The sequence below is a fragment of the Oncorhynchus keta genome, chromosome 17 (genome assembly GCF_023373465.1).
Source record: "Oncorhynchus keta strain PuntledgeMale-10-30-2019 chromosome 17, Oket_V2, whole genome shotgun sequence".
Classification (NCBI taxonomy): domain Eukaryota; kingdom Metazoa; phylum Chordata; class Actinopteri; order Salmoniformes; family Salmonidae; genus Oncorhynchus; species Oncorhynchus keta.
Window position 1 is genome coordinate 36,451,433 of NC_068437.1, and position 12,310 is coordinate 36,463,742.

Consider the following 12,310-nt stretch of genomic DNA (forward strand, 5'->3'; position numbering starts at 1 on the left):
TTCAGGGGGAAGCTGGTTCCACCATTGGCGTGCAAAGGACTGAGAAGAGCTTGGGCTGAGCGTGAGCTGCCCTCTCGTAGGGGTGGTAGGGCCAAGAGACCAAAGGTGGCAGAACAGAGTGCTCGGGTTGGGGTGTAAGATTTGAGCATAGCCTGAAGGTAGGGAGGGGCAGTTCCTCTTGCTGCCCATAGGCAAGCACCATGGTCTTGTTGTGGATGCGAGCTTCGACTGGAAGCCAATTGAGTGTGCGGAGGAGAGTGACATGGGAGAACTTGGGAAGGTTGAAAACCAGGCGGGCTGCAGTGTTCTGGATAAGTTGCAGGGGTTTGATGGCACAAGCGAGGAGCCAATCCAACAGCGAGATGCAGTAGTCCAGACAGGATGTTGTAGAGCAGGAACCTGCAGGAGCGAGTCATTGCTTTGATGTTTGCAGAGAACGACAGGGTGGTTGGTGTCTAAGGTTTTTCCCGGCAAAAAATATATTTTGTCGACAGAACGTTCCTTGTTCTTTTGACCAATCGATTTAAAATTTTAAAACTTGGATTTTTCCATATATAAAACACACCCTTTGTGTTTTAATAAAATAAACTATATGCATTGAGCTCATCTGATGCTTTACACACACTGATGAAATAAGTCTCAAATGACTCAAGGAGGGAGCCAGAGGCCAAGACAACCAGAAGAAAAAAAACTTAACCTGACCCTCTTCCTCTCGGCTTTCGTAGATTCTGCCGTTACGCTCCTGAAGTTGCCGGCAACAGGTTACACGAGGAGTCTGCAACATTTCATGTGGAATGCCAATTTATCTTACCATTTTTACCAATCTGAGTTCCAGTAATAGTTTTTATATGCACATTTTTCACTTGAATTTATAATATCATCTTCATATCTCAAAATCATTGTCAGGTGGTTAATCAATATATAAATGAAAATGATACAAACCTAAAAAGTAACTTCTATTGTCAACTATAATAGCCAAAAATGACAAGAAATAAAAACATTGCAGCCTGCGGATAGAATATATCCTAATAAAAATAAATATCCTATAAATCACATTGGCTCATCATGGCCTGTCCGCAACGAACTTGAAACATTGTATGAACTATTAACTTGGGCCCGAGTTTCCAGCACCAGTGAGCTCGGGACAGACACAGCTGTAGGCAACTTGCGCAAGGGATAAGTAATCAGGTAGGCCTATTTTACGATGTTTCCACTGGATCAGAGCATGACATTTTTCCCCTTTTACGCTGAGTGGTTATCGAAAGGGAGAGAGCTGGAAATATTTTTCAAATACATTGAGGAGCAATTGTCATTCTCAATGGATGTAAAAACAGACTTACTTTGCCTCATACAGCAAGTATGAGCAAAGTAAACACAGCTCATTAGCAGTGGTGCGTTAAGCCAATCAGAAATACTATCAGATCCCCAAATGGGCACATTTATATGCCTACATTTGTGAGCAGGCCATGCAACCTATAGGCCTACTTCTATACGCAATCCTTACTCAACATTGATAGGAGCGCTCCAAACGAAAGACAATGACTAAATTCACAAAAATCATAAATGGAATGAAATAAACCAAAACTTGTTTTCACAAGTGTTAGCATACGTTCTGCAAACAATGTGCCCACTACGACAATGAGATTGGTAAAAGACTGGAATAATAATATATTGAATGCATTAACAGAAATGATCGTAACAAAACAAACATTGTAGATTAGAAATTAAAAGAAATGAATGGTAAATATACTATTACTGATGTGTGTAATTAGGAAATTGATTGACAGACAATCAAACAATTCACACAAGGAAGTTACAAAAAAAAATGTATGTACACAAATTGATGGGAGAGAGCGAATTCTGGAGAGAGACATGCATTGTGCATTTTAGCCACACTTCCTTTCTTCTTGGACTGTGCCATCCCGTGGCCTCCGCAATGGATTAGTTAAGTGAGATGGGCTCGAATAAGACAGGTGTCTCGTGTGCCATAAAATATATAAATGTTCTGCTGGACAAAAATATAAATTCCAAAAAATATTTTGGCCAACAGCCTATCGACTAATTAGGGTCAGCGCAACCAGGGACACACCAAGGTTCTTCGCACTCTGGGAGGGCGGCACTGGAGTTGTCAACAATGATGGAGGTCTTTGGGTGGGCAGGCCTTCCCCGAGAGGAAGAGCAGCTCTGTCTTGTTGCAGTTGAGCTTGAGGTGGTGGGCCGACATCCAAGCTGAGATATCTGCCAGGCACGCAGAGATGTGTGTCGCCACCTGGGTGTCAGAAGGGGGGGGACAAAAGTAGTTGAGTGTCATCCGCATAGCAATGATAGGAGAGACCATGTGAGGATATGACTGAGCCGAGTGACCTCGTGTATAGAGCGAAGAAGAGAAGGCCTAGATTTGAGCCCTGGGGGACACCAGTAGTGAGAGTATGTGGTGCAGACACACATCCAGGAAATTAGCTTATCAAAGTGTCAATCTCATTGAGGAACTCTCCAAGGGCACCTGGGTGGGCAATAGATGGCAAAGTTGAGAGTGGAGAAGTGACATCATGGAATTCAAATGAGGATGGACAGGTGAGAGTGAGATGAGAAAATCTCCATTTAGGAGAAATTAGTATCCCTGTGCCACCACTGCGACGACCACATGCTCTTGGACTATGAGAGAAAACGTAGTTAAATGGAGAGCAGATGGAGTAGCAGTGTTCTCTGGGGTGATCCAGGTCTCTGTCAAGGCCAAAAAGTCAAGGGACAATGGCAGCATAGGCTGAGATGAACTCAGTGTTCTTCACTGCAGATCGGCAGTTCCAAACGCTACCAGAGATATGGAATTCCACTGGAGTTGTGCGTGCAGAGTACATTAAATTAGAAGGGTTGCAGCCAAGGCATGGGGAGCGTCTGTAAAGCCTACAAGGAGAGGAGTAAACAGGTATAGAAAAACAGTTCCCAAAGCTACAAAAGAGCTAAATTAGATAAAAAAAAATAACTAGGTAAGATACTGGTGTGGTGCCTTTCTCAAAGAACAGAACAGTCTTAGTTTTGGCGACAAGACCGCCACTCACGTGACCGCCACAACTGCTGCTGAGAAACCAGGGGAGACTGAAGTACTAATAGCAGAGGTGAAGAGGACACCTCCCTGTACTTATTGCTGATTGCCTAGAAGAGGAGAAACCACTCCCCCTCCTAAACAGTCACTGATAACCCAAACAAGTCACAAATTGCCCTGCCCCTTCATCCTGGTTGATGTGTCAATCATCTGCAAGTTATGAGCAGTAAGTAGTCCACACACCAAGTAGGCCTCTAGGAAGACAGGTAGCACATAACGTAGACGGACCTAGCGAGCAAAAAGATAAGTACCATCACTCATCAGGGGTCCTCTAGTTATAGAATGGTTCAAAAACGCGCTGCCCCCCACCTCGTAACTCATCTTCAAGACCTTGTTAAAGAACCTTGGGGCAGAACTCTGTTGTGTGTGTGTGCTACTCACTAGGCGGCGGAGTCGTTGAGCTGGTACTCTCGTGACCGGCTGAAGCAGGACTGGACCCCCCCGTCCTTCCAGAGGCGCTGGATGACTCCGGCCAGTTCGCCGGTCATGAAGCCCTCCTCTGCCGATCCCGCCAGCACAAACAGCTGACGAGCATCATCCTGGTGGGGGACAGGAGACACAACCAACGGTTAGGAGGCAAAAGCAGTAAGGTAGGGTTTATTCTGACATTCTCACTATTGTTTTAAACCTAATATGACTTGCAGAGCCTCTCCCACCCTAGCTGGGTGAAGTTTGGGCTATTCAACTATATTCTTAGAGGGGCTAGATTTTTAAATGGTTATTAACTGGGGGGCCCAGACATTTTCTACATGGGATTACACTTCCTAAAACCGGTATATAAAACAATGCACAAATTACAATCTTATAAAGCACTTTTAATTCAAATTAAATGTTGCTATAAGTGCTTTACAATTAGCCTAATTCTGTGCATCAAATTGTTTAAATAGTGGAACACATTTGTACTTATTACACACTGGACCTGTATCACATCACATGACTGTTTTACATAACTTAATCTAAGTTTTTATTTACACACAGGAAACCTTTAACGCATGACATTTCTCAGTTGACCAGCATCATATTGGCTCCCGAGTGGCGCAGTGGTTTAAGACACTGCATCTCAGTGCAAGAGAACTGCAGTACCTGGTTCAAATCCAGGCTGCATCACATCTGGCCGTGATTGGGAGTCCCATAGGGCATCGCACAATTGGCCCAGTGTTGTCCGGGTTTTGATGAGAAGAAGAAAAAAAAAAATCCAGAAAATCACATTGTAGGCTTTTTAATGAATTTGCAAATTATGGTAGAAAATACATATTCGGTCACCTACAAACAAGCTAGATTTCTGGCTCTCACAGACCTGGAACTTATTTAAGAGGCTCCTCTGTCCTCCACTCGTTACCTGTATTAATGGCACCTGTTTGAACTTGTTATCAGTATAAAAAGACACCTGTCCACAACCTCAAACAGTCACACTCCAAACTCCACTATGGCCAAGAGCAAAGAGCTGTCAAAGGACACCAGAAACAAAATTGTAGACCTGCACCAGGCTGGGAAGACTGAATCTGCAATAGGTAAGCAGCTTGGTTTGAAGAAATCAACTGTGGGAGCAATTATTAGGAAATGGAAGACATACAAAACCACTGATAATCTCCCTCGATCTGGGGCTCCACGCAAGATCTCACTCCGTGGGGTCAAAATGATCACAGGGACGGTGAGCAAAAAGTCCAGAACCACACAGGGGGACCTAGTGAATGACCTGCAGAGAGCTGGGACCAAGTTACAAAGCCTACCATCAGTAACACACTATGCCGCTAGGGACTCAAATCCTGCAGTGCCAGACGTGTCCCCCTGCTTAAGCCAGTACATGGCCAGGCTCGTCTGAAGTTTGCTAGAGAGCATTTGGATGATCCAGAAGAAGATTGGGAGAATGTCATTGAAACCAAAATATAACTTTTTGGTAAAAACACAACTTGTCGTGTTTGGAGGACAAAGAATGCTGAGTTGCATTCAAAGAACACCATACCTACTGTGACGCATGGGGTGGAAACATCATGCTTTGGGGCTGTATTTCTGCAAAGGTACCAGGACGACTGACCCGTGTAGAGGAAAGAATGAATGGGGCCATGTATCGTGAGATTTTGAGTGAAAACCTCCTTCCATCAGCAAGGGCATTGAAGATGAAACATGGCTGGGTCTTTCAGCATGACAATGATCCCAAACACACCGCCAGGGCAACAAAGGAGTGGCTTCGTAAGAAGCATTTCAAGGTCCTGGAGTGGCCTAGCCAGTCTCCAGATCTCAACCCCATAGATAATCTTTGGAGGGAGTTGAAAGTCTAGTCTGCTCTAGAGGAGATCTGCATGGAGGAATGGGCAAAAATACCAGCAACAGTGTGTGAAAACCTTGTGAAGAGTTACAGAAAACGTTTGACCTCTGTCATTGCCAACAAAGGGTATAACAAAGTATTGAGATAAACTTTTGTGATTGACCAAATACTTATTTTCCACCATAATTTGCAAAGAAATTCATTAAAAATCCAACAATGTGATTTTCTGGATTTTTTTTTCTCATTTTGTCTGTCATAGTTGAAGTGTACCTATGATGAAAATTACAGGCCTCTCTCATATTTTTAAGCGGGAGAACTTGCACAATAGGTGGCTGACTAAATACTTTTTTGCCCCACTGTACATATGAGATGAATAATGTAGGGTATGTAAACATATAAAAGTGACATTGTTTAAAGTGGCTAGTGATGCATTTGTTTTTACATGTATGGCAGCAGCCACTCAATGTTGGCCTTTTAACAGTCTGATGGCCTTGTATGAGATATTCCGTTTCTCGGCAATTTCTCACGTGGAATAGCCTTAATTTCTCAGAACAAGAATAGACTGTCGAGTTTCAGAAGAAACTTCTTTGTTTCTGGCCATTTTGAGCCTGTAATCAAATCCACAAATGCTGATGCTCCAGATACTCAACTAGTCTAAAGCTGGCCAGTTTTATTGCTTCTTTAAATCAGCACAACAGTTTTCAGCTGTGCTAACATAATTGCAAAAGAGCTTTCTAATGATCAATGAGCCTTTTAATATGATAAACTTGGATTAACTAACACAACGTGACTTTGGAACACAGGAGTGATGGTTGCTGATAATGGGCCTCTGTACGCCTATGTATATATTCCATTTAAAGAAAAAAAGAATCTGCCATTTCCAGCTACAATAGTCATTTCCAACATTAACAATGTCTACACTGGATTTCTGATCAATTTGACGTTATTTTAAAATGGGCATTTTTTTTGCTTTTCTTTCAAAAACAAGGACATTTCTAAGTGACCCCAAACGTTTGAATGGTAGTGTATGTGTCGCCACCCTAGGGTCACACACTACTCAAAGCAAATGTAGAACTTTTATTAAATCAAAAACATGTCAAACCGTCAAAAATACCATATGACATATGTTGGCCATCTCGCCCTAATCAACCCTACCCCTGCCTCTTACAGTCGAACCCTAGCCCCTGCCGTTTAACCCCATTGACTCACAACCTCCTTGACTCCCAGTCACAGATCTAGGATCAGCTTTCCCCTCACCAAATCTTAACTAGGGCCAGAACGATACCAGTATCGCGATACTTGTTTGTATCATGGCGAGGAAACAAAACACGAAGTGGATTAACTTCTTTAGGAAAACAGCCTGATGGTGGAAACCAACATCATTTGTTGTCATCCAGAGTCACATGTATTTATTTTCCATACTATAGCACATAATTTTATATACAGAGTTTGGAAGGACCAAAGATGGGTCTGCTTCATGTTTTCATTTTAGCCATGGGAAAAATAATTGCGACACTGGCATCATACTAGCCCTAATCCTAACCTGAACTATAAGGAGTTAAAAGCACGAAACTGCTCTTGGATCAGTGTCTAGTGCTCCCAGTGTCCTACTCCACTCACCGCTCTGGCTGCATCAGAGAAATCGATCTTGAGGCGCCCCATGGCTCTGATGATGGCGATTATGGACTGGATGGTGTTGCTGTACACCACCGCTTTGTACTGCTTACACTCTTCCTCTGAATAGCCCGCCTCATGGATGATCCTGGGAGAGAGATGGGGGGGGGGGTTGGCTCTGTACTCAAGCATTTTGGATTTGAAAATGCTACAATGACTATAAGGTTATTAATAAATCCTGTCAGGGAAGTCGAGAATTTAAGCAGCTTTTTGTTAAAAATCGCACAACATTTCAGCGCCCTGCTATTCATGCCAGGAATATAGTATATGCATATGATTAGTATGTGTGGATAGAAAACACTCAGACGTTTCTAAAACTGGTTAAATCACGGCTGTGACTATGACAGAACGTGCGTTTCATCGAAAAGTGCATGAAAATCTGATCACTGAAAATGGAAATAAATATCCATGTGCGACTTCAAGGAATTGTTCAAAGTGAACCGAATTAAATTAGGCCGAGGTTGCAGTGCCTACAGCTTCCACACGTTGTCTAGAGTCTTGTCATTTGATTCGCATTTGATTCTTGGTCTAACCGAATCAAGGGAACCGATTCCTTCCGGTCTCCGACCGGATGTTTTGGTCGAGCTCTCTCAAAGACATTTTTTCGAGACGACATCTATAGAATTGACATCGCCTCCTGATGAATTTTATCGCTTATTAACGTGTACTAATACCAAAGTTGCATTACAAAAGTATTTCGAAGTGTTTTGAGAAAGTTTATCGTCGACTATTTTAATTTTTAAAAATGACGTTACGTTAGAAAAAGCTATTTTTTTCCGTTTTTCACACAGTATTCTTAGATCAATATCTAGGCTATATATGGACCGATTTAATCGAAAAAATACCCTAAATTATGTTTATGGGACATCTAGGAGTGCCAAGAAAGAAGCTCGTCAAAGGTAATGAATGTTTTATATTTTAAATCTGTGTTTTGGTTTGCGCCGGGTAACGGAAAATCTGTCGTGTTAGGTGACGTTGCAGTATTTTGAGGGTGCATGGTATCAGATAATAGCTTCTCATGCTTTCGCCGAAAAGCATTTTACAAATCTGACTTGGTGGATAGATTCACAACGAGTGTAGCTTTAATTCAGTATATTGTATGTGCATTTTAATGAAAGTTTGAGTTTTATCAAAAACGATACGTGGCGCACTTGAAATTTCCGCTGATATATGTTCCCACCACGGGACCACTGCCCTAACAATTAAGGTGCAGACTGTCAGCTTTAACTTGAGGGTATTTTAATCCATATTTGGTGAGCTTTTTAGAAATTACAGCATGTTTTGTACATAGTCTCCCCATTTTTAGGAGACTAAAAGTATTGGGACAAATTCACTTGTGTAGTATTAAAGTAGTCAAAAGTTTAGTATTTGGTCCCATATTCATAGCATGCAATGATTACATCAAGCTTGAGTCTACGAACTTGCTCGAAGCATTTGCTGTTTGTTTTGGTTGTGTTTCAGATTATTTTGTGCCCAATTTAAATTAATAGTATATAGTGAGTCATTTTAGAATCACTTACATTGTTAATAAGAATTGATGTTTGTAAACACTTCTACATTAATGTGGACGCTACCACGATAACGGATAATCCTGAATCGTGAATAATGAGTAAGTTCCAGAAAAAGGAAAAAAAAAATCATACCCCCAAGACATGTTTACCTCTCACCATTAAAATAAACTTGGGAGGTTAGCATTTTTTGGGGGTGATATTTGTGCGTTTAACTTTCCTCACTCATTATTCAGGATTCATTCAGGATTATCTGTAATCATGGTAGATTGCACATTAATGTAGAAGTGTTTACAAATATATTATATTCTTATTTACAATAAAAGTACCTACAAAACAACAATTTATGATGTGTGAATGTCCCAATACTTTGTGTAGATAACGAAAAACTTACTTCATCTGTTTGACAATTGTACTCTTCCCTGACTCCCCAGCACCTGAGAGAGAGAGGGAAAGAGGCCAATTGGTGAGTGATAGGCAGACATTACACATTTAACACATTCATTCATCGCTGTTTTGACTTGAGAAATTGGGCTGATCATAACTTGTTGTAGGCCTAACTCACATTTTACACAATGCCCTACGAGAGTTACTTGTCCAGATAATGAGTAGCTAAAGCTATACAACGTTGAGAAACCAAGTGTCTGATCAGCTCTTATACAGGCATTAGTTTAAATTGGATTCATCAACTGGATCCTCCCACCAATGAGATTATAGCTCCAGCGTGGCAGACCTAAACTGATTTCACATGGGATTTACGGTATTTTGCCGTGAAAAATATGGCCAATGTTTATATGACCACCTTACAAACCGGCCCAGTTTTACCACATTCTTGCCTGCATACGCCTTTAATACCTCTTTTATATCTCCCATACGGATGCTGGTGATGAGTGGTAGTAGTGGTGTGCAGATGTGGGTGTGCATCCATTTGAATAAATCCAGTGAATATACACCATCAAAAATAAATACATTATTAATTTGTTTAGGCATGTCCTAAAACAAGACTAATAATGAAATAAATGGTTAATTAAAAAGAGACAAGACACACATACCCCGATCACAGTAAACACACATTTTATAGTATGAATATAACACAAATATTTGTGTCACAGGAACATGTGGAACCGGTGTCATAAAAGTGATATATTGAAACAGAGCTCAAAACCATGCTTTTTCGATCCACCTTTCCTCTCCTTCCTACCCTCACTCCACTTTGTAAGGGAGCAGGCTTAGGGTCTTACATTGAGAGTATCCTCATCATGACACTGTTAGAAAATAAAAGCAATCCTATTTTCAAAAGCATGCGAGTCTCATGTACAACTAGCCTTGCACATCTTGGGGAATATTCAGAGTTGGAAACTTGCCATGGGAATTAACAGGAAAATATGCAAATTAATATTAATACCATTTTAAATGTAGATGTTTTTTGCAATGGATATATTTACCATAACATATGGAGTCAAAAACCTTTTACATTATCATGATTAGAGAATTGCAAGTGATTAAATCCTTCCAATAGGAACAAAACAATTTAGTTACAAATTGAACTTTAATTAAACGAGTTGACTCTTCACATGGGATGATTTCACTCAACAACAAAAGGTAATATTGAATGATCCATCGCATCTCCCAAAAACATTTTCAACATACATCTGTAAAATGACAGTCTAGAAGCTAAAGCTTTGGTTGTACATGTCTTGTCCCTGGACCTCCTCAATGTCCATGTCTTGAACATTAGACTCTGAGGCCTCATCTTCACTGTCACTTTCCAACCTTGTTGAGGATGGCTCGTTATCAGGCTTAAAAAGCCTCACATTTGCCCAGATGGCCCCCAATTTTTCAACCCTTGTATTGGTCAGCCTGTTGCGTGCGTGCCTTGGTGTGTGTTCCCGAACTAAGACCATCTGCACTCTGAGATGACTGATGTTGGGATTTGGAGGATGATTGAGGCAACAGGGGAAAGAACCTCAGATCCACAAAGTCCCTTCCACCAGGTGGCTGATGAGATGTTGGCACAACTGCCATATTGCATCTCCATCCCAAAGCCCTTGCTTGGAAGTGTATTTCACCAGACTGCCAAGAGCCTTGCCCTCATCCAGGCCAAGTTGGCGAGACACGGTAGTGATGATACTATAGGCCTTGTTGATCTCTGCACCAGACAGGATGCTCTTGCCAGTATACTTGGGGTCCAACATGTATGCTGCAGCGTGTATGGGCTTCAGGCAGAAGTCTTCACACTTTTTGATGTATTCCAGAACTGCAGTTTCCTCTGCTTGGAGCAACAGCGAAGTGGGCAGGGTAGTACGGATTTCTTCTCTTACATCTGCAAGCAGTCTGAACATCAGACAGGATGGCATTGTCTCCCTCAATCCGTGCAATGGCTGCTGCTATAGGTTTCAGGCTGCTTACCACTCTCCCAAAATACATCATCCAGGAGGATCCTCTTGATGGGGGCTGTCCACAGCCGCAGACTGTGATCTGGCCAGTTCTTGGAGAGACTCTTTCCCCTCCAGGAGACTGTCAAACATGATGACAATGCCACCCCAAATGGCATTGCTGGGTAGCTTCAACGTGGTGCTCTTATTCTTCTCACCTTGCTTGGTGAGGTAGATTGCTGCTATAACTTGATGACCCTTCACATACCTAACCATATCCTTGGCTCTCTTATAGAGTGTATCCATTGTTTTCAGTGCCATGATGTCCTTGAGGAGCAAATTCAATGCATTAGCAGCACAGCCAATGGGTGTGATGTGAGGGTAGGACTCCTCTACTTTAGATCAAGCAGCCTTCATGTTCGTGGGCATTGTCTGTCAGCAGTGCAAATACCTTCTGTGGTCCAAGGTCATTGACGACTGCCTTCAGCTCATCTGCAATGTAAAGACCGGTGTGTCCGTTGCCACTTGTGTCTGTGCGCTTGTAGAATACTGGTTAAGGGGTGAAGATGTAGTTAATTATTCCTTGCCCACGAACATTCGACCACCCATCGAAGATGATTGCAAGTCTGCTTTATCTGATTTCCTTGACCTTCACTTGTAGTCTGTTGAACTCTGCATCCAGCAAATGAGTGGATAAAGCATGTCTGGTTGGAGGGGTGTATGCTGGGCAAAGAATATTCAGAAATCTCTTCCAATACACATTGCCTGTGAGCATCAGAGGTGAGCCAGTTGCATACACAGCTTGAGCAAGACATTCATCAGCATTTCTCTGACTACTTTCCTCCATTGAGTCAAACTCCTGATTCCGGGAAGACCATGAGCTGTTGCTATCGATGAGGTGTCCGATTACTTCTATTCGAGATGAAAATGATGAGAGGGACTTTCGTCAGAGGTTGCTTGTTGTGAGCGCTGAGGGAACTTGATGCACTTGGCCAGATGATTCTGCATCTTTCTTGGATGATTTGGCACAGTATTTGCAAATGTACACAGAAGCTAACTTTTTTTGATGAATTTAAGCAAAATTCCCAGCTTAACTTCCTATGGAAAATTGCCGGAAATTTCCTCCCAAGTTTCCAACCCAATGTACAACATCTGCGGGCTTTGGAGTTGCCTATAAAATGACCGAGCAAAATAATAGACCTACACTTGATTTGGGCTACATTATTGGATGCTAAATGTTTCTGATCAGTGACAGATGAGCAAACAAATAGATGAGCTATGCCACTACTACTTATTTGCCCAGTGAGAAACCAGTTAATGAAATAGCCTATACAAACAGCGATTCGGTGAAACAAAATCACATTGATTGAGACAAGTCAGAAGT

General features: G+C 41.9%; 1 protein-coding gene across 1 annotated transcript in view; it reads right to left on the reverse strand.

The window, feature by feature from the left end:
- LOC118395782 (guanine nucleotide-binding protein G(i) subunit alpha-1) overlaps positions 1 to 12,310 on the reverse strand; it is a 67,403-nt gene that overhangs the window by 25,509 nt on the left and 29,584 nt on the right. Inside the window, exons 2-4 of the mRNA XM_035789706.2 lie at positions 8,946 to 8,988; positions 6,990 to 7,131; positions 3,485 to 3,642 (exon numbers count right to left, since the gene is read on the reverse strand). Of these exons, the coding sequence (XP_035645599.1) occupies positions 3,485 to 3,642; positions 6,990 to 7,131; positions 8,946 to 8,988 (343 nt within the window). The remainder of the gene's footprint in view (positions 1 to 3,484; positions 3,643 to 6,989; positions 7,132 to 8,945; positions 8,989 to 12,310) is intronic.